The sequence below is a fragment of the Excalfactoria chinensis genome, chromosome 1 (genome assembly GCF_039878825.1).
Source record: "Excalfactoria chinensis isolate bCotChi1 chromosome 1, bCotChi1.hap2, whole genome shotgun sequence".
NCBI classification, from domain to species: Eukaryota; Metazoa; Chordata; class Aves; order Galliformes; family Phasianidae; genus Excalfactoria; species Excalfactoria chinensis.
Genome location: NC_092825.1, coordinates 25,621,305 through 25,645,683, shown reverse-complemented (window position 1 = coordinate 25,645,683; position 24,379 = coordinate 25,621,305). Strand labels below are relative to the sequence as shown.

Sequence of the window (24,379 nt, the reverse complement as noted above, 5' to 3'; positions counted from 1 at the left end):
CCCAGGTGGTGGTGTATCTTTTTCAAACGTTTTACCAGTTTTTCGGGATTCTGCATACAGTACTTCCAGCATTGTCACAGCGAAGGGGTTAAATTTCCTTAGTGGAATCAGTACTTCTTTGCTGTTCTTTTTCATTATTGAGGCTTATTTCTGAATCATTTATCCTGTACATGCATTTTAAAGGTGTGTAATTAACTGGTTGCAAGTTCTTAGGCAATTGATGAAGCGTGAACTGTGCGCTGATTTGTTTTCTTTATTTACATGTTTCCCATAATACTCCGTTGAGAGCAGGATGTTGAGGCTTTTTTACCCTTTGTATTATTCCTTACCTGTTTGACCAGATGAGGAAGAGCTCTGTGAAATCCTTTGGAATTCCTCAGATTTCACTAAAAATTAGTATCCAGTGAAGCCTTAATTGACAGTAAGTGTTAAAATATAAGCAAAAAGGAACAGTCCTGTCACTATCTCAAATAATGGGTTAAGAAATTATCTGCGTTTATCCAAACTGTAACAGTACAAGTGACCACTCTCAGCTTGTTTACAAGTACGAGTTTTCTGTTCATTTCTCAGTCCTCCCCCACCTCATCCTTTTTTGTCAGGGAGAATAATAACTGTGTTCAACGCCTTCAGCCAAGAGGTGCAGCAGGAGAAATTTTATACGGCTTAATTCCTGGGAAGTGATGTTTTTAAACAGTGCTATGTGCAAAGGTGCCTTGGAAGTTTGTTGCCTGGTTTATTTTAGCTTTGTTTCTAGCAAGCACAATAAATTTCCCTACAAAGAGTCAATATGTTTGACACATGTTTTTCCTTTGCTTTTTCTAGTCCTGGTTTACCTACTGATATTTGTTCTGTGTGTCTTAGCAGAGCAGTGTGGTTTGCAAGAGTTTACACTCAGATTGACTGCAAGTCTCTCCACCCATGTTTTAGCTGACCTATTAAGAAGTAGGAATGTCTCCTAGACCTGTAGTGCTAGTATCTCCATTCGGAAAGTATTACTATGTATCTTACATTTAGTCTGTATGAGTTTTACATTCCTTGAATGATACCTGAACTGGTGATGGAAAGGTGAAAGGACAGGGCTGCACACTGGAAAGTGGCCATTCCAGATTCATACAGAGATATGCAGCACAGCTGCTTAATAAAAAGCAGCTTCTGCAGTGTAACACTCAGGTAAAACTACATACTAGTTATTTTATGACAAAAAGCATCACCAAGGTCAAGATGGCACAGCATGCCCAGCTTGCTGAGAGGTTGAGTCAGAGGTCATTATTTTTTTTTTTCTTCTGTTTACTGAAGAGTTAGTAATGATCATTATAATCAGCACTCTGGGTCTTAGCGATCACTGTGGGTGAACCATGCCTGCTGGGAGGTCACAGTAACGCTAGCAGCACTTCAGCCTGATAATGTCTACCTTGTCTACACAAGCACTTTGCTCACCCCATACAGTACAGACAGGTCTGCAGTGAGGACTGGCACATCATTAGCTCTACAGGAATATGTCTCAAAGAGGTGGATGTGGCACAGGAATGTGCATCTTCATAGGGCTGCTTCCTCTTTCCTCCTTAGATCAGTGACTGCTGACACATCTGTCCCGGCAACAATTTCTCTTCTTTCTCCCTACCACGTCTTCAATCTTTCAGACAAATTCCTTGACCCTTTCCCACTGCAGCAGACATCTCCCCCTGTTACCTTAACAACAGGAACAGCTCAGCTGCACCAGGCAGCTGGGGCTGGAGTTTTTTCTTTCTCCTTGCACTGAAAACAGCCACTCACTTCTTTCTTCAGCATCAGTCTAAAATGCCAATGTTAAATGCATCAACCTGATGTATGCCAGATTCCTGGCCTCCTGACAGGTAGGCCAGAGCTAGATTGTACAGCATGCTCTGAATTCTTAAATCTTTTCTGTGTATGAGTCTTGAAGATGCTAATTATCTTCTGAGAAGTCATTAGCTTGCTGCAAGTTGAACAGATGTCACTGGCCCAAGTCTTCATATCTAAGGGTATCAAATAAGCAGGGAGTTCTTGAACCTCTCATGAAAAACAGGGCTAGGAACATGCCTGAAGATCCAGTTTCTAGAGAAAATATATGTGTTGCAGTGTGTAAAAATATATTTATGTCACTGACACTTCTCTATGTTGTGAAATGGTAGAAATTTGTGCTAGCCCCAAATTAGTTACCCAGTTATATTTGCTTCACTGCAACAAACATGAGAATGAGCAAGAATACTGAGGACTGGAAGGGGAAAAGCTAAAGTTTTCAGAGTTACTTGCTAGCAAGTATTTTCAGATAGGTATCTCCTTATCACTGATGCTCAGGAGTACTCAGCATGGATTCACCAAGGGGAGGTCGTGCTCAACCAACCTGGTGGCCTTTTATGAAGATGTCACTAGCTGGGTGGATGGTGGGAGAGCGGTAGATGTAGTCTACCTTGATTTCAGAAACACTTTTGATACTGTCCCCCATGACATCCTTATAACAAAGCTGAGGAAGTATGGGATAGATGAGTGGACAGTGAAGTGGGTCGAGAATTGGCTGACTGGCAGAGTGCAGAGGGTTGTCATTGGCAGTGCAGTGTCCGGCTGGAGGGCTGTAACTAGCGGCATCCCCCAGCGGTCTGTGCTGGGTCCAGTCTTGTTCAACATCTTCATCAACGACCTTGATGAGGGGATAGTGACCACCCTTAGTAAGTTTGCTGATGACACAAAGTTGGGAGGATTGGTTGACACGCCTGAAGGCTGTGCTGCCATTCAGAGAGACCTGGACAGGCTGGAGAGCTGGGCAGTAAGAAACCGGATGAGATTTAACAGAAGCAAGTGTAGAGTCTTGCACCTAGGAAGAAATAATTGCATGCACCAGTACAGGCTGGGGGAAGACCTGCTGGAGAGGAGCTCTGCTGAGAGGGACCTGGGCGTTCTGGTGGATGACAGGTTGGCCATGAGCCAGCAGTGTGCCCTTGTAGCCAAAAAGGCCAATGGCATACTGGGGTGCATTAAAAAGAGCGTGGCCAGCAGGTCGAGGGAGGTGATCCTGATGCTTTTATTTAAGCATGAACATTTCCAGTCTTACAGAGTCTATTCAGGCTAGATTTGTGTTAGACTCCTGTGTGGAATATGCACAGGTGCAAAATACTTGAAAGGAAACAAGGGTCATAATCTGGGCTGGCTTTATAACATCAACACATGACCATAAGAATACATGTGATGAAAAAAATGGGGTCTAATTGTCTTATTTTTCTAGGACTTGAATTCCAATTTGAGATGTTGACCTCTGCTCTTTGTAAAATGCCATGTCAGAGGTTGAAAAAGACTTCTCTCTGTACAATGTTAACTTCAGTGAAGAAAATTAAACCAAAATTGGAGCTGCTTCTACTTACCTCATGCAAAATCTTGCTTGTTGGTCACTTGACCCACAGGTCTTTAACTTCACCAGCCTCGCAGACTGCTTCCAGAGTTTTGACTGAGCAGAGGGCTGTTGATGTCAAGGATACTGCAGATGCTTCTCACTGTCCAGACTAATAAAGTTATTCCCCTGCATTCCTTTCTAAATTAGGATATCTTCCTAGGGAACTAACAGGTGCTGACACCTGCACTGCTACATATCTCTCTGGGAGAGAGTCAGGTGCAATGACAAGTCAGCCTGAACTGTTTGGAGGGGCAGCATGAGTTACTGTGGTTTGAGAGAGATAACTTCCGCATTGTGGAGTAGGGCTCAAATAAGGCACAAAGGACAGGAAAAAATCAGAGTTCTGTGTATTGGGGTATGAAAGACAAGAACAGCTGTGGGCAACTGGTGCTGTTCTTCTGTACAGACAATCCTGTGAGGAAATAAAGTGTGGGGCGGAGCTTCTGTACCTTCTGTACTGTGGCTGCACAGAGTCAAGGCAGGCAGTTGATGGTGTATTTAGTGTGCATGCAGGGTCCAGTTCCTGTGTATAAGTACTGCAGTGCTGAAGATCACATTGTTTTGATGCTGTTCTAATTAGCCCATTGTAGTCAGTGAAGGCATTAACATGAGGTTGGAAACATGGAGTATGTTTGATTTCTGTTAGGTAGCAAATGCATCAAAGCCATTTATATTATGCTCTCTGGAAATACATCAGAAAGACCCTCCCAGTCTCCACTCAAAATGAGAAGATCCAAAAATAAATGTGCCAGCTCTCTGCATCTGCTCTCTCTGATAACTCCAGCATGAGACTCAGAGCAGATCATCTGGGATGTCCAAATCTATTAGCCAGGGAGTTTAGAGGTGCAGCTGCTCTGTGAAAATGGCAGCCCAGTGCTTGGTGGAAGGGCTGGCCGCTGGCAGTGATAAGCTTGGGCTAAGGCACTTTGTGAATAGTTATGCCAGAAGCTTCAGAGACACATTCACTGATGATATGAAGGCTTAATGCCTGAATGTCCTCCTTTTCCTTTCTGTTTTCTTCTGGAAAATGAAGGGTTTTTTATTTACACTCCACCACTATCACTGGCAAACATTAGCATGACTATTTCATAATATAAGTCACTTCATTATCAAGAACTTCTTGGAAAACCTCCTCTGCCACCACCATGAGCAGATGGCCTGGGCATTCTGTTTCCTTTCTCTGTGAACATCGTGGGCCATCCAAGCAGTGATTTCTTTATAGCGCTGCTAGATTCAATGAAATTTGTTGCTTTATGACAGCTGTATACAGGGGAAGGACTGGCGTCCTGACAGGCTCGGGTGGGGCACCAGGTTAGGGTCCTTTTGGTTTACGGAGTCACCATGTGGTTGAACGTAAGGCCCTGTAAATGTTGTTTGTGCCTCAGTTTGTAATGATTGATGCCATGTCTGATAATCCAAGGGTAACAGAGGCGCATGGTAGGACATGTCAAGCTGCACAGCTAGGCAGGATCTGCTTTAGCAGATTCATGTATATCCAGGGGACCCTAAAGAGCCATCCACCCAACTGCATGGTAAACAGCTGCCCTGCAAAGCTGAGTGCTTCCAGGTTTCCATCTTTATCCTCACAATTGTCAGGGTGCCAAAGGAGATGCTCCATGAGCTAAGCAGTATCAGAAGGCCAGAAAATTTAGCCTCAAAGGTGTGCCAGAAGTGATGGAGGAGGAGTGGCTATATAAAAAAACAAAGTACTAATCTTATTATCTATGTTTGTACACAAATGATTACAAAATACTTTTTTTTAGTGATTTTACCAAGCAAACCAAAGCCAATTCTTTCCCTCGGTTCTATTCTTCTGTCTCTGCAGCTTTATTTTTCTTTCTTTTTTTTTCTTTTTTTTCTTTTTTTAAGCAGACGGATCTGTAGTTGACAATGGCCTCAGGACAGTCCTCAAGCAAACACAGAAATGATCCACACCAATAAAAAGAGGACACTGCATGCCTCGTCCTCAGAACTTTATTGTGCATTCATAAAACTCAGTATCATTCTGTCAAATTTTCCATTCTGGTCTGTGAAAAGTGGCATAGTTTTCCCTCTGAAAAACTCTACCCTTAATTATACTGCATTAAGTAAAAGCAGCATGAATGGTTTTAAATGAGAGTGGGAGCGGAAATGGAGAGCAGGCTGAGAGCTGCTGAGACAGAAACGCAGAGCAGCGGAGGCATGAGGAAATTAAAATGAGGCGTGAATGGCTGAATGTATTGAAATGGCAAGTAGGAAACTGGAGGAATTGGTAGGGGGCAACTGGGGGACAAGCAAGCAGAAATATAATAGAGAATGTGGGTGAATATGAAAGACAATGGCAGAAACAAAGAGCTATTTATTATAGGCAGGAATAATTAAGCCGTGCAATTACAAAAGCCTGCTGCGAATAAACTCCTGTGCCATTACGGAATGGACACATACCCTAAGTGCAGCACTTTCAAGAGGATGGCAACAGTTTCTCCCTCTTTTGTCTCAAGTTCACCCCCACCACCACAGTCAGCAGCACATATACGATATCATTGTTTTCTGCACAAGAGCGAGCACACAATTCCAGGTATCACAATGCTCTCAAAGGCAAGTACAAGGCGGGGTGGCACTTACAATTAGTTCCCCATCAGCAGCATGGCACCAGCAGGCACAATATCAAATCATACGTGAAAGGTTTTCTTTACTAATGCTACATGGAATTTCACTTATTTTTCGCTGCCTTGTGATTTAGAAAATAAAGTACATTCCTTACTAATATATTCTTTAAAAGTATATAGCACAGTGTTACAGGAAAACAGCGGGCGTCACTGTTAAGAGCAATTGGCATCTCGATTTGCCTCTATTTAGTAAGAATTTGGGACACTTTTATTAGCGGTTGTTGGGTCACTGTGTGCAGAGCACATCTTGTTTGCTGAATCAATTTTTACTTCTAATTGTATAGAACGAACTGTGTTAAAATGTTCTTTAAGTTAGATCAGCACCTTCTATATCCATAATCTCTGAAGAACAGCTAACTGCGCTTTTAGAGCTCCACTTCTAAACCTCCCACGGGAAAAATCTCTTCCAGACGCATGAAGTTAGAGCCAATAAAGGGCTAAGGCATCAGATGCAAAATTGAGACACTTAAATCCAGAGTTATGGTCCAAATCCTGCTGCTCAGCTGTTGTGTAACCTTGTGAATAATTCCTCATTTCACCTGCAAATCCGTTGTGCAAGCCTGCTTCCCTGTGAGCATGGAACTACGGTTGCACGTACCTAAATCAAGGCCCTGAGCAGAGCAGCCTTTTTAGTTCCCACCAAATCTCATATGAATTGTCAGAGCATGATTTACATGTGCCCTAAGGGATTGGGGTTCTCACAAGGTATAAGCATGGCTACGTGTTTTAAAGCAGCAGCATTTAGTCTGTAGGCATCATGTAATCAGGAAAATCTACTAACGAGGCAGAAAAGCTTGATCCCAGTTTCCTTCTCACTGTTTGTTTCAGTCTCTGGAGCCCAGGAATTCCCAGGCTGATCCATGTATCCAGGATGAACATGCCGTCTGACCCCACACACAAGAGGAAACAGTGACTGTTATTACTTAGGGGGTAAAGAAAATTGACTTACTCCTGAGTTTGTACAGCTCCTAACACAGTGCTCAGTGCATATTCTAAAATTGCCTGCTGGAACAACCCTCTGAGGTTCTGACAACAAAGCCAACGCTTTCCAAAACCGAATCAGGTTGGCAAGCACTCGATCCACCCACTCTTGTAAAACTCATCCTGTGATACTTTGCAGGAGGAAAGTCTCAACTTTATAGCCTAAACTCACCCCCCTGAGGCACATTATGCGTTCTTTGGAATGAAGTTTTGAGCCCTTAGGGACCAATTTTGTAAAATGCTCATTCTGAAAGTGATCGAGTTTATATGAGGATATCTGAAGTAATGGTGGTTATACAGCTTATGCTAACTGGATGGGTTTGGGCCTCTTCTTGTTGTCTGCTCCCTTAGTATCTTTACATACATATGTATACATATATTGATTATGGTAACATTATGGTAACATTTATTCATGTAAATTACATGGGTGTTCATCTCCCTGACCACTTTTGTCCACCCAACACACCATGGTCCATCCAGTCTTCATGAAGTGAGTACTGTGGGCAGGCAAGCAAATTCCTCTGTACTATCCCTGACCTCACTGAAGGGCAGCAACAGGTGAAGAAGATGGTGGTGCAGTTGGGAATTTGGCTCACATTTTACTTTCTGGCTGCTGCTTCTGTCTCCATCCTGGACTGCATTCTTTCATAAGCTCACCAGTAATCTGTGCTGTATGTAGTTTCCAAGGGCACATAAATCAGGCAAGCCTAATGTAGCCATCTATTGCTACGCCAGATTTCAGTTCCCATCATTCAGCTTTAAAGCCACTTAAGACATGACACAAGATTTTTCTTTCAGTACTGAGAAAGAGCCTCTGATTTTGATTGCACACATTTTTAAGCATTTTCTAGAATAACTCATCTGGGGGCTTTAATCTTTACATTCCTGCATTGAGGCTGAATCTCACAGCAAGTTCCCCAGGAATCTAAAAATGGCAAAAGTTAGTGATAGAAGTTAGGGAAATTAGTGGAGATGATCCTGAAGATTTTCCAGCATTTTCCAGCACGTATGATATTCACATTTTTTCTTGCCTGGACAAATGAAGGCAGTATTCTCAATGTCTTCAGATATTGCATTAAAATTAGTTACGACGGCACTCACTGGTCATTTCTAATTTGCTTTTATTTGTGTGTTCACCATTTATGCTTACAGGGCTCATTTTCTCCCTCCACATGGTTACCTCAAGAGCTAAACAGTTCTGAGGGCTGCTCTCTGTGTCAGCAGATGACTATTAAATGAAAAATGAAATTGGCTGAGCAGACCAGAGACAGGTATAGAGCCACAGTTTCCTGCTCCCTAGAGAAACACATGAATGGAGTCATGCTGTGTTTAACGCTACAGTAAATTGCTACTTATGCCAACGAAGCAGAGCTCTACCCTGGGCAGGCAGCCTGTGAGAGAGAGTATTTGCATGTGCTGGGAAGCTGGAGGTGACAGAAATGACAGGTTGTGTACACTGCTCATACAGCAGCCAGCCATCAGGGCAGGACAGGACACCAGCTGAGAAAGAACAAAGACATCACTGTGTTCTGGTGGTTTTGACATTTACCTGGATTTAATTTGGAAATCTGCATCCCTAACATCTAACAAACATTTAATGTAATGAAAGTGTATTACAGATAAGGTTAATAAATGCATACAAATACTAACATGATTAGTTTTACATAATATGTTACATGAAATTTGGGAAGGGCCTACCTCTACACTGTGTTGACAATCAGCTGTGGTATGTTCTCCACAGATGCAACTGCAATGTTGTAGTCACCAACAGTGGCCAAAGACTAACCTGGAAACTACATCTGGATCAGCCACACAGTGTCTGAGTGCATTAGCCATCAGACTGTACAGTGGAGGAGGTTCATGTTCTGATGGTGGAGGAAGGCTGTGAAGTCTCTGTCATGTTGAACACAGCATGCAAGCCAAATGCTTGCCTACTTGACATGCCTCAATTCAGGGTGATTGCAAATCTACAGAATGGTTAAGCAAAGATGTATGTTCCTGCAACCTTTTAAGAATCAATAAAGAAGAGGATGTGAGTTGAGCCCTTGTCTTTTCAAAGCTCATATCTGAAGATTTTGGATAACTGCATACCTTAGGTGTCAGCTGGATACCTGTATCCCTTTAAGTGTATGGCATTTGATGTATTGTGCATATTCACTTAAATTCAATATGTTCAGTCCAAACACTAGCTGTCTATGGATTGGACATTATTCTGTCTTAAATTACATTGCTTTAAATCCAAAAGAACTCCACTGAATGTATGTAAGTTGCCCTTACAGATCTGAGTAACTGACTTCAGTTTTGTAACAGCCATAGCACAAACTCTACCTCCTGAAATGGAGTTGTTTTGCATTAAGAATTCATAATTTCACTTCTCCAGGTGCCTGAGACCTTAACAGTAGGAGTTAAGAACAGAGGAAAAAACAACCTCTGAAACATTAAATGTGAACACTGAAGCTTTTGGCATACAGCAAAATACTTATTCATAATAAAAAATAATGCACTTAGATACATTTGCAAACACTGAGCAAGTCAAAAGCCTGGAAAAAAAAAGACATGAAAGAACATATCTATCTTCTGCGAGTACTGTACAGTTTTTCAAAGTATCATGAATGTTCTCTGCAGTTAGTATAACGATAGGAAACCTTCATTATATGGCTTGTTTCAAAAGCGAGGCAAGAGCTTGTTTCCTGAACACCCTGAACATCCACTTGCTTTGTATCAGCTATAAAGCACTCTTTCATATGAAGCACAGAGATTATAGCATGAACTGAAATCAAATGTCAGATTAAAATTCCCATATTTTATGGAGCACAATGTAAATCATATGGATAAAGCCCCAGTGCAGCTTTAGTGAGAAGACAGCTCAGGAGGTAGGTAGGTGATTGATAGGTCTGAGGCTCTGGAACTTGAGGGAGCGGTGAGTGAGGATGCAGTGGGAGACCCACCCATGAGCTTGTCTCCAGACTGCCAGGGAGAGAGGGCTGATTGTTGTCAGTGACGCCCTTCTGAGAGGCTGTATATGTTGGCTCAGCCCTACCAGGGATGTGTGCTGCCTCCATGGGGCCCAGGTCAGGAAAATATGTAGGAAATTTCCTAGTCTGATCAGGCCCTCTGATGATTATCTTTTATTGATAGTTCAAGCTGGCAATGAAGAAATGGTGAGAAAAGCCTGAGTGCTATCAAAAAGCACTTCAGGGGACTGGAGCAGTTAGTGGACAGAGCGAGCCTACAGGTCATGTTTTCCTCTATCCCTTCAGTGTCAGGGAAGGGTACTGAGAGTAGCAGGAAAACCCACCTCATAAACATCTGGCTGAAAGGTTGGTGCAGTCAAAAGAATTCTTTTGACCATGGGGCAGTTTACTCAGTGCCTGGCCTGATGGCTGCGGATGGGTTTCACCTGTCTGAAAAGGGGAAATGGATCCTAGCTCAGGAGCTGGCAGGGCTCGTTGGGAGGGCTTTAAAGTAGGTACAGGGATACATACATGTTTGGCCTGGATGATCTTAGAGGTCTTTTCCAACTTGGGTGATTCGGTGACACAAGCTCTCTCATCTACCAGGAAAAACTGACCCTAGCAGTATGCCTGTGAGTGTGCAGGCAACATCTACATTGAAGTGAGATAACTCTAAAAATGTTTTCTCTTTGTTTAGAGATCAGATCATAGGGGATTTGGGTGTTATTGGTTTAATTTGATTTGGAGTGTGCTTTTTCATTTATTTTTATATATTTTGGCTTGAAACCAGCATGGGAAGGTAAACAGTTCTCTGAACGTGGGGTTGGAGGGAAAACATTGTTCAGTATTGACTTGGCTCTTGCAAATTGGGAGTTAAGTACACTGAAATCTTAAGTGGAACAGCATCTGAATGACATTGAAATCCTGTATTTTTCAGAGTAGTGTATTGAAAACAAGGGTAATCATTTAGCTGGTTTGAAAGATGTATTTTCCAGTAATGCTTGTTATCCTCCATTGGTAATTATTCAATCTAGAAGACACAGAAGACTTTGGTACACCAGAGACAAAACCAAAAATGAACAAACCAAAAAAAACAACAGCAGATTGTAACACGCCGTGTTGCTATCGTTTATTTCTGGCAGCCTAGATAGAGTTCAGATTATATTTTGCTTTTCTCCTAATTGCGTGCTGTATATCAAAAAGGGTTCTGATGTGTAGCATCCCGATTTCAAAACACATTACAGAAATAGAACGCAACTGCACAGTAATTGCAGTTTTATTTCTCCAATTCTCTGCCACATTGAGAGCATTTCAGGACTAATCTATTCAAGATGATTGCCTCTGAACCGTTTGATTGTAAATGGTTTAAAGAGCTTCCACCTTCACCCTGAGCATGCTCCAGATCTTATAGACATTATTCATACTCCTACTAGATGCAGTGATCTCAGAGGAAGGAATGTAAAGAAAATGATGCAGGTTGCAGTTTGCCTAGAATGAAAATATTTCAGTGAACCAATCCTGAAGTTTAAGTACTTTTTGTTCAGATTGTACAAAGAATTCCAATTAGGCACAATAATAATGAGCGGTTATTCATATTTGCATAATGCATAATCTTACAATAAAAATCCTTAAGAATAAAACACTACGCATAAAACACTCCTTAGTCTTAAGAGACAAACAAACACAAGAACTAGAATACAAGCACTGGGAAATTGTTTTTGCTTGAATAATGTTACGAGGTGATTAAAATAACAAGAAGCTATTCCTCCCCACTTCCTCCTAACACCTTCATCTCCACTGCCAACCTCTGCTGTTTATTCCAAGCACAGTTAGAAAAAGCAACAAATAAAGAGCCCTCCAAGTCCCATCTCAGCACGCTTGTGCAAAATATAACCCCCTTTTGAAGAGCCCCAAGTCTCTTTGACCTGAGTATTACCTGCAACATTTTTCCGTGGGTGCTGAGCGTTCATACAGCAGAGTGTGAATCTGAATGATCCGATCACCAGGATGCTTCTCCCCCCGTGGAGTCTGTTTTCAGTTGTTCTGATTTGTTGGTGTTTGGTCACTATTTTCTGGCCCTTCTGAGCCAAGATTTCCCACCAGAAAGCATCCTTAGGGGTGGGAGTTTGTCCATTGGCTTGCACTGAGCTGCAGGGAAGCATCACTTAATAGGCACTTACTCAACTGTGGGGCCCAAGGAGAGCCACAGCAATTTGTCAGCTCCAAACAGGTCCCGGTGCACCATGAGCACTCACCCACCTTACAGCACTCCAGTTTTATAGCAGCTCTCACAGTGAAAATGGGAGAGTGGCAAAGCACGGTGGTCATACAGCACAGATAAGTCTATGCATGGCTCATTTATTGTTTTAAATCTGTCAATAATATATTCACAGTACGGTTTAAACTGAGTCTCTTTTTCACTTTGGAGGTAAACTCCTGTCCATTGCCGAGGTTAAAATCAGCCATGAAGTTGTGGTTTCCAGAGCAAGCTCAGGTTGATCGAGCTGCAGTATTTATTCATTATGTGTAATCGCCATTTCTAAAAATAAAGCCATTACGGCCCTATATTCCACAATACACAAATCATCAGAGAAAAAACAAGCCAACAGGCCAGCCTGCTGCTTAGCCAGCTCAGTAAACCTGCACGGAACAGCTTTCGTTCTGTCAATAGCAACCACGGTGTTGGTTCCTTCACTCGGCCAACGAAAGCAGCTCATTTCAGCAATTGCCATTTGCTAATTACCTTGAGTTATGTGGTCATAGCTGAGATGTTGGCAGCGTGTTCTGGAACAGGTTTATTAGCAATGATCAGTTACGAGCAGGTGGAGTGTCTGCCAGATGTCTTTTTTATTGTTACCTGACTGTGTGAAGTGCTCAGTGAGGTGAGTGTGGCTGACAGCTGATCCTGCCATCTGCGTCACTGCTGCTGTTGCTCCCAAGGCACCCCAGGTCCATTGCTGTTCTGTTGCACCCCGCTCATGGGCAGCAGGGGCTGATGGCGTGGCACCCTGCTGCACCCGCACTCGGCCAGCACCGTGCCAAGAGCTGCGCCTGCAAGATGGGCTGATAATGCCTTCAGAAGAAACAGCACTGAGACAGAAAGGGAATTCACAAAATCTCCCAAGTTTTCCAAGCTCTCAAGCTAAGTAAGTGTAGGGTTATTATTTCTTTTTTCCAGACCATTATTATTTGCTTTTCCCAGACCATAATACCAAAGGAGCACAGTGACTTAGAATTTGTCATTCTGTTTCTATGTTCTTTATGGTGCTGGAGCTCCCTGCAGTCTATCATTCACACACATGGCAGAAGCACACTCACAAGCACACTTTGCCCAGCAGAATGGAGCTCACCCATGGTTTTGCTCTTGCACATGGGGAGTGCATGCAGGCAGGTGGGGGCTCCTGCAAGCACCCACAGCTGTGCTCCCCACGCCAGCTGGGAAGCTGATTTACCCCAGAGGTGGGCACAGCACTTGCCAAAGGTGCTTGGTGCCATTCGTACCCAGTCTGCTCCCTGCAGCCCTATCAGCTCTCTTCTTCTCTGTGTAATATATACTCAAACAAGGTACAAATTCACAATTTAGGGCTGCTTGTTACCCCCTTGAAGGCTTGGATCAAGGGCCAGCCAGAGAATGCAGCCACCACAGCTGATAGACAACTTCGCATGGAGCACCATTTTTGTTCTTTATTCTGTCCTTCCCTATCTCCGCAAAGAATCGAGGAGAATAAAAAAGGCAAAAAAAAAAAAAAAGCAAACCCAAAACAACAAAAACCCCATCCTCTGCAGATACAGCAGAACAACATCAGTCAAAGCTACACAGAGAAAATAACCCCCAAGCATTATTTCACACAGAGGAGAAAAAAAAACATTAAAGTATATGGTAAAAGCCCAACACTCCTCAGTAAGCAGCAGCGTTCCAGAAGTGAAAAATAGATCTTTGTGACCTGAAAAACACTTCTCTCCTTTTCTCCCTGCCTGCTCCCCTACAGGCCCTGTCTGCTTATCACTATGCAGCTCAGGTTTCACAGCTACAAAATCTCACCGTGCTGTAGCTTTAGGGCTATTGACGGATGCGTCTCAGCTCTGAGGCAAGGCTTGGAGGGGGGCTGCCGATGCGCCAATGCTTTCTTTGGCAGCACAAAAAGCCCCTGCCCAGCATGCACAATCTTCCTTTGCTATCCTTAATGGTTTGGGAAGAGCGCAGCATGGTGATATTTGTTGCTCCATCACTATCTGAAAAGGAATAGCTGAGTTTATTGATGTGTTTTGTTCACTGTGAAGTGTATTGCAGTCAGCGGTCAACGTTAGACTTTTACTTTCTTCAGGTGAGAACACAATTCAATCCATACCAGCTCCTCCTGGACTCAAGCTAATTTCTAACAACACTGATATGAGCCTTTGCGTGCATCTTAGGGTGTGTTGTATCACATCCTCACTGCAGCACTATATTTAAAGGCCAGCTGAACGTCTCAGCATCAGCACGGTGGCCAAACTGCTCAGAGAGCAACAGGCAGCCAATCCGCTTCCTGCACCAGATGGCAGAAATGGGACCAGCACTGAGTTTGGTGTGTACAGCTGGTCCTACAGCACTCCCCACTTTGGCTCCACCTGCCCACATTCAGTGGATAAGGACAAACCATTCCAGCACACACCCACTGAGCGCTGCTGGCCTGGGGACAATGGTCCCGTGTCAGCCTAGGTTTGAAGGGTATGCGTTCAGCATTTCCCTGTTCCCTGCACTAAAAAAGTGTGTTGTTCCTTATCTCAAGCTCAGTGACCCTCTTTAAAAACCTCAGTTGCTTATCTACCTAGAATATTTTTTTCTGTGAATTGAATCAGAATGGGAAATGAAGCAAGGGGTTCCCACATGATGAAGGGCACCTGGGACTGAGTTTCATTCCTGAGCAAGGCTTAGTTCCTGCAGGGCATTACCTACACCACCTCTCCTCAGCTTATTAAGTTGTTTAGTCTCTGTCCTTGAGCTGTCACCAAGTTGATGACTGCAGACTCCCAGATGTGCTCCCCAGGCATTGCCCTGCCACAGTCCTGTTCTGAGGGCACAGGCATCCCCCCAGAAGCAGACGGGTTCCTGTGCTGGAACATTGCTCACGGCAGAGGTGGAAGCAGCTCCTTGATGTTGGCTTTGCTTTTGGAAAGCAAGAGGAAACACTTCAAGGGAGGTCAGCGAGGCCAGGGATAAACAGCAGCAATAGCAGTCTTGCACAAATAAGCAAGAATGCAATGCAGAGAATCCCTCCACAAAGTCATTGCAAAACAAACAGAACAAATTGAAATACAGTAGTGGATGGAGTACCAATAGTAAATGACTGATGTAAACATTCAAATATACAGCAGGAATCCCAGCAGCTTATGAGCTATCAGAGCAGCTATTTCCGATGAAATTTGGACATCAATTTGCTCCCTAAAGTACTGTTTGTTGTGTTCGTTGTTCACACTCATGAGCTGTGCACGACGGGGTAAGAAAACAACTGTGTACAGAAAACAGGGAGCTATTTTAAAAAACTGCAGGGCTTTGGGTTTAGAAGTTCTTCTCCCTTATAACTCACTGCAGTGTTCTCTGGGCTCTGACATCTTTCCTCTGGTAAAGCTAAAGGATAATGGGAGGAAAAAAAAAAACAAGCCTTTGTAAAATAAGAAACCATTTTGTCAGGACTTCCAGCCTCCCTATGGTTCCCTACAGCTCAGCCAGCAGTTAAGTTGGTATGAAACCATGCCACAAGACCTGAAAGAAATAGATTGGATGCTTCAATGTCTATTTCTCTCACTATTATTCTTTCTGGGAGAGTGAAAACACAAGCACACGTTACAAGCACACCCAGTTCCTTACCCAACGATCCAATTAAAAATGATCTTCCTTCAGCAGCTTTATTTTATGACTTAGGAAGAGTCTCTGCATCCTGCTGCGTGGAGCACACGTGAGGTAAGCAGCTCTAAAGCTTACTAAAGGTTGCAAATTTTTGCAGCATTATCACAAGAGTTTTTAGTAACGTCATTCAAAGCAACTCATCACCAAATAAGTCTACATGAAACATGTCAAAAGCTGAATTAACACTACAGGGAGAAGACAAAGACAGTAAATAAAGACAGAAAAGGCTTTCTCTTACACGGTTTGGGACAGAGTGGTTGAAGGTCAGGATCTGATGAGCTCCAGGCAGAGCGCTCTTGAACTCTGGCCCAGCAGAAGGCCATGCCCTCCAGCAGGGGCCTGTTGGGGCTCTGCTTTGTTATGGGTGACAGGTACAAGCACAGTTACACTCAGTTACACTCAAAACAAGATGCTTTTCACCATGTACACCCTGGGCATTGACTCCTGCCTATAGGAGTATGCCCAGTCACTGGGCTTTTTGCAGACTGCTGACAATCTGAGTATGAGGACCAGCAGGCAGGACAGCACGGCTCCATTTCCATACAAAAGGCATCTGCACATAACTACTGCCTGTTCCACATGAGCAGGGCCGTATCTGCACCACCCCAACACCCTGATTTTCACTAACTTTAGCTTCCCTCAGGACAAAGGCTATGGCTTGAGACCTTGGTAAATGAGTTCGCTCAGCACAAAAGTGTTAACCCATAGGAACATGGGCCTGGACCGCACTACTGACAGGCTAGGCAGCTGTGGCTGAACCTGCTTCTTGGACCACAGAGATACCAACAATTCAAATGCAGTATTCAAAATGCACAATCATCTCTGCTATTACACATAGGCTGGCTAATGTTCAAGCTATTGAGAAGCAGCAGCCATTTGTCTTCCTGGGTCTGCTTTTATGAGCTTCTAAATTACCCACCGTCATCCAGAAAGTGATCAAACTATATTTATGAGTAACGCATAAAATTCAAACGAGACCTTTATTTACATTAGGTTTTCAAGCTCTGGGTATTGCAACATACATAACAAAATTTCATACTACGTTTTTATAAGAAATCAGATTGAAAAACTGATCTACAGAATCAATTTGTCAAAACTGACTAAGCAGAAAATGCATCAGCTCAGTTTCAGAGTACTCTGTCAATTTTATACCATCTGCTATCACTCGAGTATTCGCGACGTCATGGTTATAAAAACAGAGTGCTCATGCAGGTTAATTTACAGTGAACTCTCAGAGATAATGTTACATTCCTCCTTGTTCAGAAGAGCAGGTCAATACTCTCCACATTGTCTCACAAAGCTATTAAGGATCCAAACAGGGAGAAAACCCGGTCTATGAGCATAGATATTCAACAGAAATGAAAGGAGATTTAGCAAGACAGAGTCAGAACTTAAACTCCTCGATAAACACAATTGTAACCCCTCGTTCTGTAGAAAACAAGGTGTACTGTAAAGATTAATCAAGTCATTTTATTCCAATATGAACATTATGCAGCAACCGACGTGTACATAACGTGAAATGTGCTGCCAAGCCGACTTCCATAATGCACGCAAAGGATAAATGCAACAACTCTGCTCACTGCCAGAAACAAAAATGGCTTCAGGAGCAAATAACACTGATTGATGTTGTGCTCAAGCACTACCTAACAAACTCCATTAACCTCCTGATGGGGAAAGAAAAAATAAAATAGTTTTTGTTTTTTGTTTTTTGCTGTTGTTTTTTTAAAAAAGCAGATTTGTTATCTTACTTGTGACACCTTATTTAAACCCCAAGTATTACCTCTTTCTACCAGCATAAATACGGAGCCTTCTGCATCTTTTATGATGTGGTTACAGACACAAAAATGTTATAGTTGAAAGCGAGAGCTAGTTCAAGGAATTTCAGGCTTTGAAATCAGCAAGATACAAAGCTAAAATTCATATGTTCCTCTTCAAGTTATGAATACTTTCACTAAAACATAAATATTTTAACATATATTAATTTTTCTGACATTCAAAATTGTAAAGTCAATATGGCAGAATTATTGTTAAAAGCACATATTTACAAATATTCTTTTTCTCCATACATAAAGTATTTGGCATAATTATAACAATCTTACTGCATACACAACCGTTTGCTTCTTTTTCACATAATGGTACACTCCTTATTAAAATTTACCAATTATGTACAAAAATACTCAAACATTTATTATAGAAAACCTCTATAACCACCATCAACAGCTTATAACTGCCGAAGGCTTCAGAGAATATAAAAAGTGGTCACTTTTCTTCCAGTTAAGCTATCAACAAATCAGACACAGCTAAAATCAACATGAGCTTCCCAACAAAAGAGGGAGAGTATCTTTAACAGCGTGATTTAAAATGCAGTTCATACATCTGTTCCCAAGCACGTGTTAAATGGTCAGTAAAAGAAAGAGGATACCAAAAATACATACAGAAGGTGCTTTTTTCCCTACGGCGTGGCATGGCGTTAGCTTTCCAGATGCCAGTCACTAAGGTACGCCCTCAGGCCAAACACTGCCCTCCTACAGCAGATGGTGGTAATGACCTCGACCTAAAAAGCGAACCCCAACCTGACACACTGCTACACACACATACAAAGAGCCGTTTGGAATTTCTGCTAGGCTTTTACAAAACTGTTAACAAACTCTGAATTTGCTTTTGAATTATTATTTTTCTAATAGATATCTAGTAATTCATATTCATACTTTGTTTAGTGAATTGCCCTGGCATGACACAGTGCTGACTCAGCAATCAGATTAGATGTACGTGGTTTTTGGGTATGTGATGCACTGATTATATTTTAGGGTGAACTCTCAAAAGCAGCAGAGGACCTCTGCTAGCAATTTATTTAAAGAATAGAACCAACAAAACAAAAAGACACTAACTGGAATAATAAAGATCAGTAGCACCTCCAAAAGCAAAGGATGCACTGCGTACGATAATACACTAATGGCACCAGAAAGGTGCTCTACACTGAATGAAAGTGTAGAGGCATCTCACCATCTTAAAAATAACAGCAACCAAGTGTTTGCTTCAAAAATTCCCAAGCACGTTCTTGCTCAGCTGTCAACTCAGTACAACTTGCATCGTATCCATTCTTCCTCAGACGTTTGAAACAACCAACCCATCCACTGCATGGGAGAAATGACTTCCCACCTACTTGTGGAAACACCCAAGCCTACAGACTGCTCGGTTAGAGCACGTGCTGCTATTTCAAGCAGTAAAGACCCAGTCAGTATGTTTTTTGTCAGGAGCATCTACCTGGCTCACATGAGAATTGCAGGGGTTTAGCTTTACATTTTTAAATAAAAATAAAGTACAAAGGAAAGCATTTATCAGTATTCACCACCGTGACATTAAAAAAAGTCTCTCATTCATGCTTCCTATAACATCTGGAAACCTAAATTAGTAATTTCATTTTAAAATGTGCAACGTAACATCAATAAGCATTTAAAAGTTACCGAAAGGGAAAGGTGGGCAAAATATTAAAGTGCCTAACTAAACGTATTTTACCATTTTTAAAAAATATGATTCCTTAAATGGTAAAGAACTCCTTGTGATCAGATCCCAAAGGGCTCCTCATAGCTGGGACACCTTGCGTGGCAATGGCCTGGGTCGCGGGGCCGGCTCAGTCCTCCTGCTGCTGCTCTCCGCGTTGCTGGGCCGGCCCAGCTGCGGCTTGGGCGGCAGGGCAGGGGGGTCGGCGGGCGGGATGGAGAGGCTGTGAGGTAGAGGGACGGGGCGCTTCAGAGTCCGCTCGTACACGCTGTAAGGCGGCGGGGTTTTGCTTTCTTTCCTCACGGGCTCCTCTGGAACACTGTAGCTTGGGACTGTCACCGGTGGTTCGCTGCCTTGACTTTCAAAGCCCGATGTCTCCGAGGTGCTGCATCGGCTGAGTGAAGAGATGCCGCTGCTGTAGCTCCCCGACAGCACTGGGGAGTTGGAGATGAGCCCCGAGGAATGGTACTCCACCGGAGACGGCGTGAATGACTGCACAGAGCCCTGCTCAAAAGAAAGGGCGTGAGGAGAAATTAGCAGCCCTGAACTGGGGAGGGCACTCCGGTGCTCAGACTGGAAACACGCAGAGGCACTTGCGCAGGGTCTGAGGCTCGGTAATTGTAGAGTTGCGTCTTGGTTTTAATTAAGATTCAGTAGGAAACCGATAAAAACTCATTTCAGGAGTGCCCAAGTATACCCTAAACAGTGTTCATGCCAGTAAGTCATTTAAGTGGAAGCAAAACTGTATTTAATTTTTATCTTACTATCCGGAAAAATCTGGAAGCCTTTAAAATGAGCTCTCAGCTTTCCCAGTTCTTTTAAGTGAAATCCATACCCACATATGGTGTGTGCCTAGTGATGTCCTGCCCTCTAATGCCAAAACACAGGACTTGCATCACCTTCCACGCTGATGCTGCAGTCTCTCCTTCAACATTCATTTTCCAAAGCTTTTCATACAACTTCAGTGCACGGTCATGCAAGAGAAACACATTTATATTGTGGGGTTTAGCTGCGGCCCAACCCCATCTCCCAGGTGATTTCTGGATGCACTGTTTCACTGTGCATGACACAAAACACCACCACAGCCCCAGTGACAAGGGCCCAAAGGAGGGTGAAGACATGAGGTTCTGTGGGAAGGTGAGGGCCAGGGAGCTGAGGGCTCAGCACCAGCACTGACAAAAAGCAGAGGGCAGGGACAGTAAAGCCACCACGGAGAAGTCCTATTCTAGTGGAGCAAGTTCAGCTACTGCTCTAACAGGTTAGAGTACACCTTGCAAGTTGGGGGAAGTTTGGCAACTTACCTAATTGTGACTAGAGCAATCAGACAACCTAGACTTAACAGTCTCAAGCACAGGCTGAAAAATGGATGGAGAAATCATATCAAAGACAAATTTCTGACCCCAATTCTTATCAGACTGCTTGGCACCCTGCTGCTCAGCTTCAGATGAAATTGTGAGCTGTGCAACAAGGGTAGGGGGGGATGGCAAAGGAGCAAAAACACACAGAGCTGGCTGCACTGACTTCATTCCACTGAGATAATCTCAGTTACTAGGACTGGATCCACAGCGCTCTGAAACCAATGGAAAGATCTTCATTTGCATCAGCGGGTTTTGTACTAAGACAGCGGCATATTACAGTTGGAACACAGACTAAAAACTGAGCCATGGGAGCTAAGGAAAAGCATAGCAAATTTTCCAACAACCTCAGTGCATGCTGAAGATATTTCACACATTGTGGAGATGCTGCATATTAAGCCCTCACTTCATTTTCAAACCCTCTGTGTCTAAGGAAAGTGCAGCTGCACTCCTATCCCCAGAAACATCCGGGGTCAAAGTTTCCAAGTAAATGATGTAACTGGTTCAAGTTCCAAGAGCACGAGACACTTGGATTAAGTGACTACAGATAAAAATTAGGGGCTTGGCTTTTGACATTCAGAGCACAAACAAATACATGTAAATCCTGCCTACTTCAATTGAGCAACTGAGCAGGAGTGAGCACTTAATTCCTGACAATGCTGCAGACTCTGTGTATCATAGTAACAGTCCAGATGCCAAAGGGTCTGGAGTGAAATCCAGCAACTCTCAGAAGTTTCCTGGGCCAGCATTCTTCTCCTCTCAAGCAGCAATCCAGAGTTTGGCTGTAAAATGCTTAAATCCCGCATGGGCCTTAGAGGGAAAGGTCCTAACCTTTTTAAAGTTTTAAACGCCTCCAGGAACTGTCAATAATGAGTCAATTCAAGAACAAAGGCAGAGCTGGTCACCTTTTATTGCAATATCCTAGTGCTCTGAAGAGATTCCTAGTAAGCATTTGATCAGAAACTTGGCATCAGCGCTCACTTCAGCAGGTGTACCATGGTAACAGGACTACAGGGCACTTGATAGCAAGCACAATTACTCTCTTTTGAAACTGAGCCACTTTGCAGCCACAAGTGGAAAACTAACAGGTGTGTGGGACAACAAAGAAAATGACTGCAGGATTATGATTAAGAACCTCAAGGAGAAAGGAGGTGTTTTTGGGGTGTCACTTCCCTCCTCCTCAGGAGATGTGCACATCTGTGGTATTTGTTGTGCACCGAGTACCTGAGGGATCGATCACTTCAGCAGGAATGCCCTCTAACCTCAGTGCCTCAAGCACCAGTCTTGCTCCTTTTGATTTGCTCTCCTTCTACGTTGCTGACCCCTGTATTTCCAACTGCACAACTATCTCAGCTTGCATGTGTTAGCAGAAGTTGTTCCTGAGACTAATAAGCTGTCTGTCAATAGCAAAGTTTTCCTGGAGTATGCAGGCTGTGCACTGATGCCATGCAGTGCTGCTGGAGACAAAGATTTCCTGGTCAAGTTTTCTAGCCAATAAACTGTTGCAGAACAAATGAGTACCAATATCTTCAAATAAATCAAAACAGAAATGAAGGATCCCCTCTTGCTACAGGTGAAGAACTGTTAGAGAAGAACCTATGTTCATTCACAGCCTCTGATTAATGTTTCCTACTGACAGGCTTCAAACTATTTCTAGCTTCTCACACAGCCCCCCTGGATTACAGGCAATGAGTATTAAAATTAGTGGGGCAGGGATTATCCTCTGAGACTCCTAAAAAAGCAGCTTTGGATGTTGGAGGAGTAAGAGGAATGGGCTGCACAACAGGTTCTCCTTCTCCATTTCCTTCTGCCACTGTTGGAGATGGCATTCTGGACAAAGTAGATCAGATAACACTTCCTACATTTATTTCGTACACTCTGTTCTTTCTCCTTACTCAAGAGAGCTTGATTATGCACATAAGTGAGAAGCCTAATACTGACACTGTGAAGATTAGATTTCTTACCTGCAGTTTTTAAAATCTTCAGATCTGCTGTGATTGTTATGGCTATTTACTCTTGTGAATGAACTTTGTACAGGCATAAGATAATGATTAAAAATGCTGATATAATGAAAGAAGAATATAATATAACCTCAAATAACATATTAAATACATATGATATACCCCACAGCACATATGATCTGTCCCACAAAGGAAATTACTTGTAAAAAATTAGTACCTTCATTGGTGATCTGCCAGCCGGAGAAGGGGAAACAGAGGCTATGTGTCTTGCTGGTGATGCTGTAAAGTCAGAAAGATTCCAATGCATTCTTTGTTTTACAGTTTTCATTGAGAAATCTTCTAAAGAGGTAAGAGATAATTCTACCCACAAGTATCTCTACTTCTCTCTGCATACTTGCTCAGTAGTTGCAAGTAGTAGTCTTAAAAATTCTGTTTCTTTTTTCTCATGATTGTCTTGCCATACAACAAAGCAAGTGTAAGAAATTTCTGCAGCCATCTTCCATGACAAATTTTATATCATGTAAATGAGTTTATACCCTATCAAACAATAACAGGATTCAAAGAAAATTGGTATCTTCTGCTCCCCCTTTTCCCTCCTCTTTTTCCTAAGAAATATATGATATATTTTAATGTCAAATAAGAAAAAACACAATACAGAATGTAGTTTGAGGCATAAGGATGAAACTTCTGAAAGTTTCCACTCCCTTGAGAACAATTATACTTATAATACCACTTAGTCTGTCTGTTCTTTACGTGGAAATTAGTCTTTTGAAGGGCAAATTAGTTGTAGTAATGGAACTCACATACTTCCATGTCTGCTGAGCATTTTCTGGCATGTAAGGTTCTTTTTCATTAACGATCATTTCCAATTGCTAACCACTAATTATTGCAAGATCAAAAGATTAAATTTGATCATACACCCCAGTATCAGAATAAAGTGTCTGAAATTCCTCAGTCGTTAAGTGAAGAGGCAGAGTACTGAAAACAGAATGCTACAAATAAGCTTAATGAGAGGAAAATATATGCAGTTCTACAGCCTTTCTTGTCGGTAATCAAATAATAAACTAGCCTGCCCAGAAAGTTAAATGTTAGTCAGAGTGGAAAGAATCTAAGCTCTCAAGTAAATCATTTTTTGATTGGATTTCATGCCAAAATGTCCATTAACTCACCCGTCTGTGCAGGTCTCGGTGGTACAGGCGGAGATATAAGCTTCCCACTGTCTGGTGTGTTTCTGGCTTCTTTCCCACTGTCCAGGCTCCAGCTGCTGGGAGTGGCGTTTACAGCTGGAAGAGAATGCAAAAGCTGACACAGGCATCACCACTTCTAGCTCTCACATTCAGGCTGTCTGACTTGCCTTTCTCTGTTTGGCTACAAATATACAGAATGAAAACTAACAGCATGTCTAAAAAGCTCTCACACTTACATCAGGATTTAAAAGGCTCCTAAATGACTCCTGTCAGTCTCCTGGTTTGCCTAACCTATGCATTTGGCCCTTGGGTCAGTTTTAGGCTATGCAGCAGTTTGGACCACTGATAACAATAGCAGCTGAGATAATACACTACTGCTCTGCAAATCCAGCTACAGAGGGAGATAAGCTTGAAGCCCATTAATATTATCAGTTTATCTTTGTACAGACCCCTATTTAGACGTTTCTAGGCAGAGGAGGACATATTATTCATATTCTGTTTC

At 42.7% G+C, this 24,379-nt stretch overlaps 1 protein-coding gene across 4 annotated transcripts in view; it reads right to left on the bottom strand.

Moving 5' to 3' along the window:
- Positions 1 to 16,834: 16,834 nt before the first annotated feature.
- Positions 16,835 to 24,379, bottom strand: part of DOCK4 (dedicator of cytokinesis 4) — a 236,175-nt gene continuing 228,630 nt past the window's right edge. For all 4 annotated transcript variants that reach the window (XM_072351725.1, XM_072351994.1, XM_072351814.1 and 1 more), the window contains 3 exons: positions 23,860 to 23,973; positions 22,908 to 22,969; positions 16,835 to 19,878 (listed from right to left, as the gene is read on the bottom strand). In XM_072351725.1, coding sequence (XP_072207826.1) covers positions 19,456 to 19,878; positions 22,908 to 22,969; positions 23,860 to 23,973 — 599 coding nt within the window. In that variant the 3' untranslated portion in view covers positions 16,835 to 19,455. The remainder of the gene's footprint in view (positions 19,879 to 22,907; positions 22,970 to 23,859; positions 23,974 to 24,379) is intronic.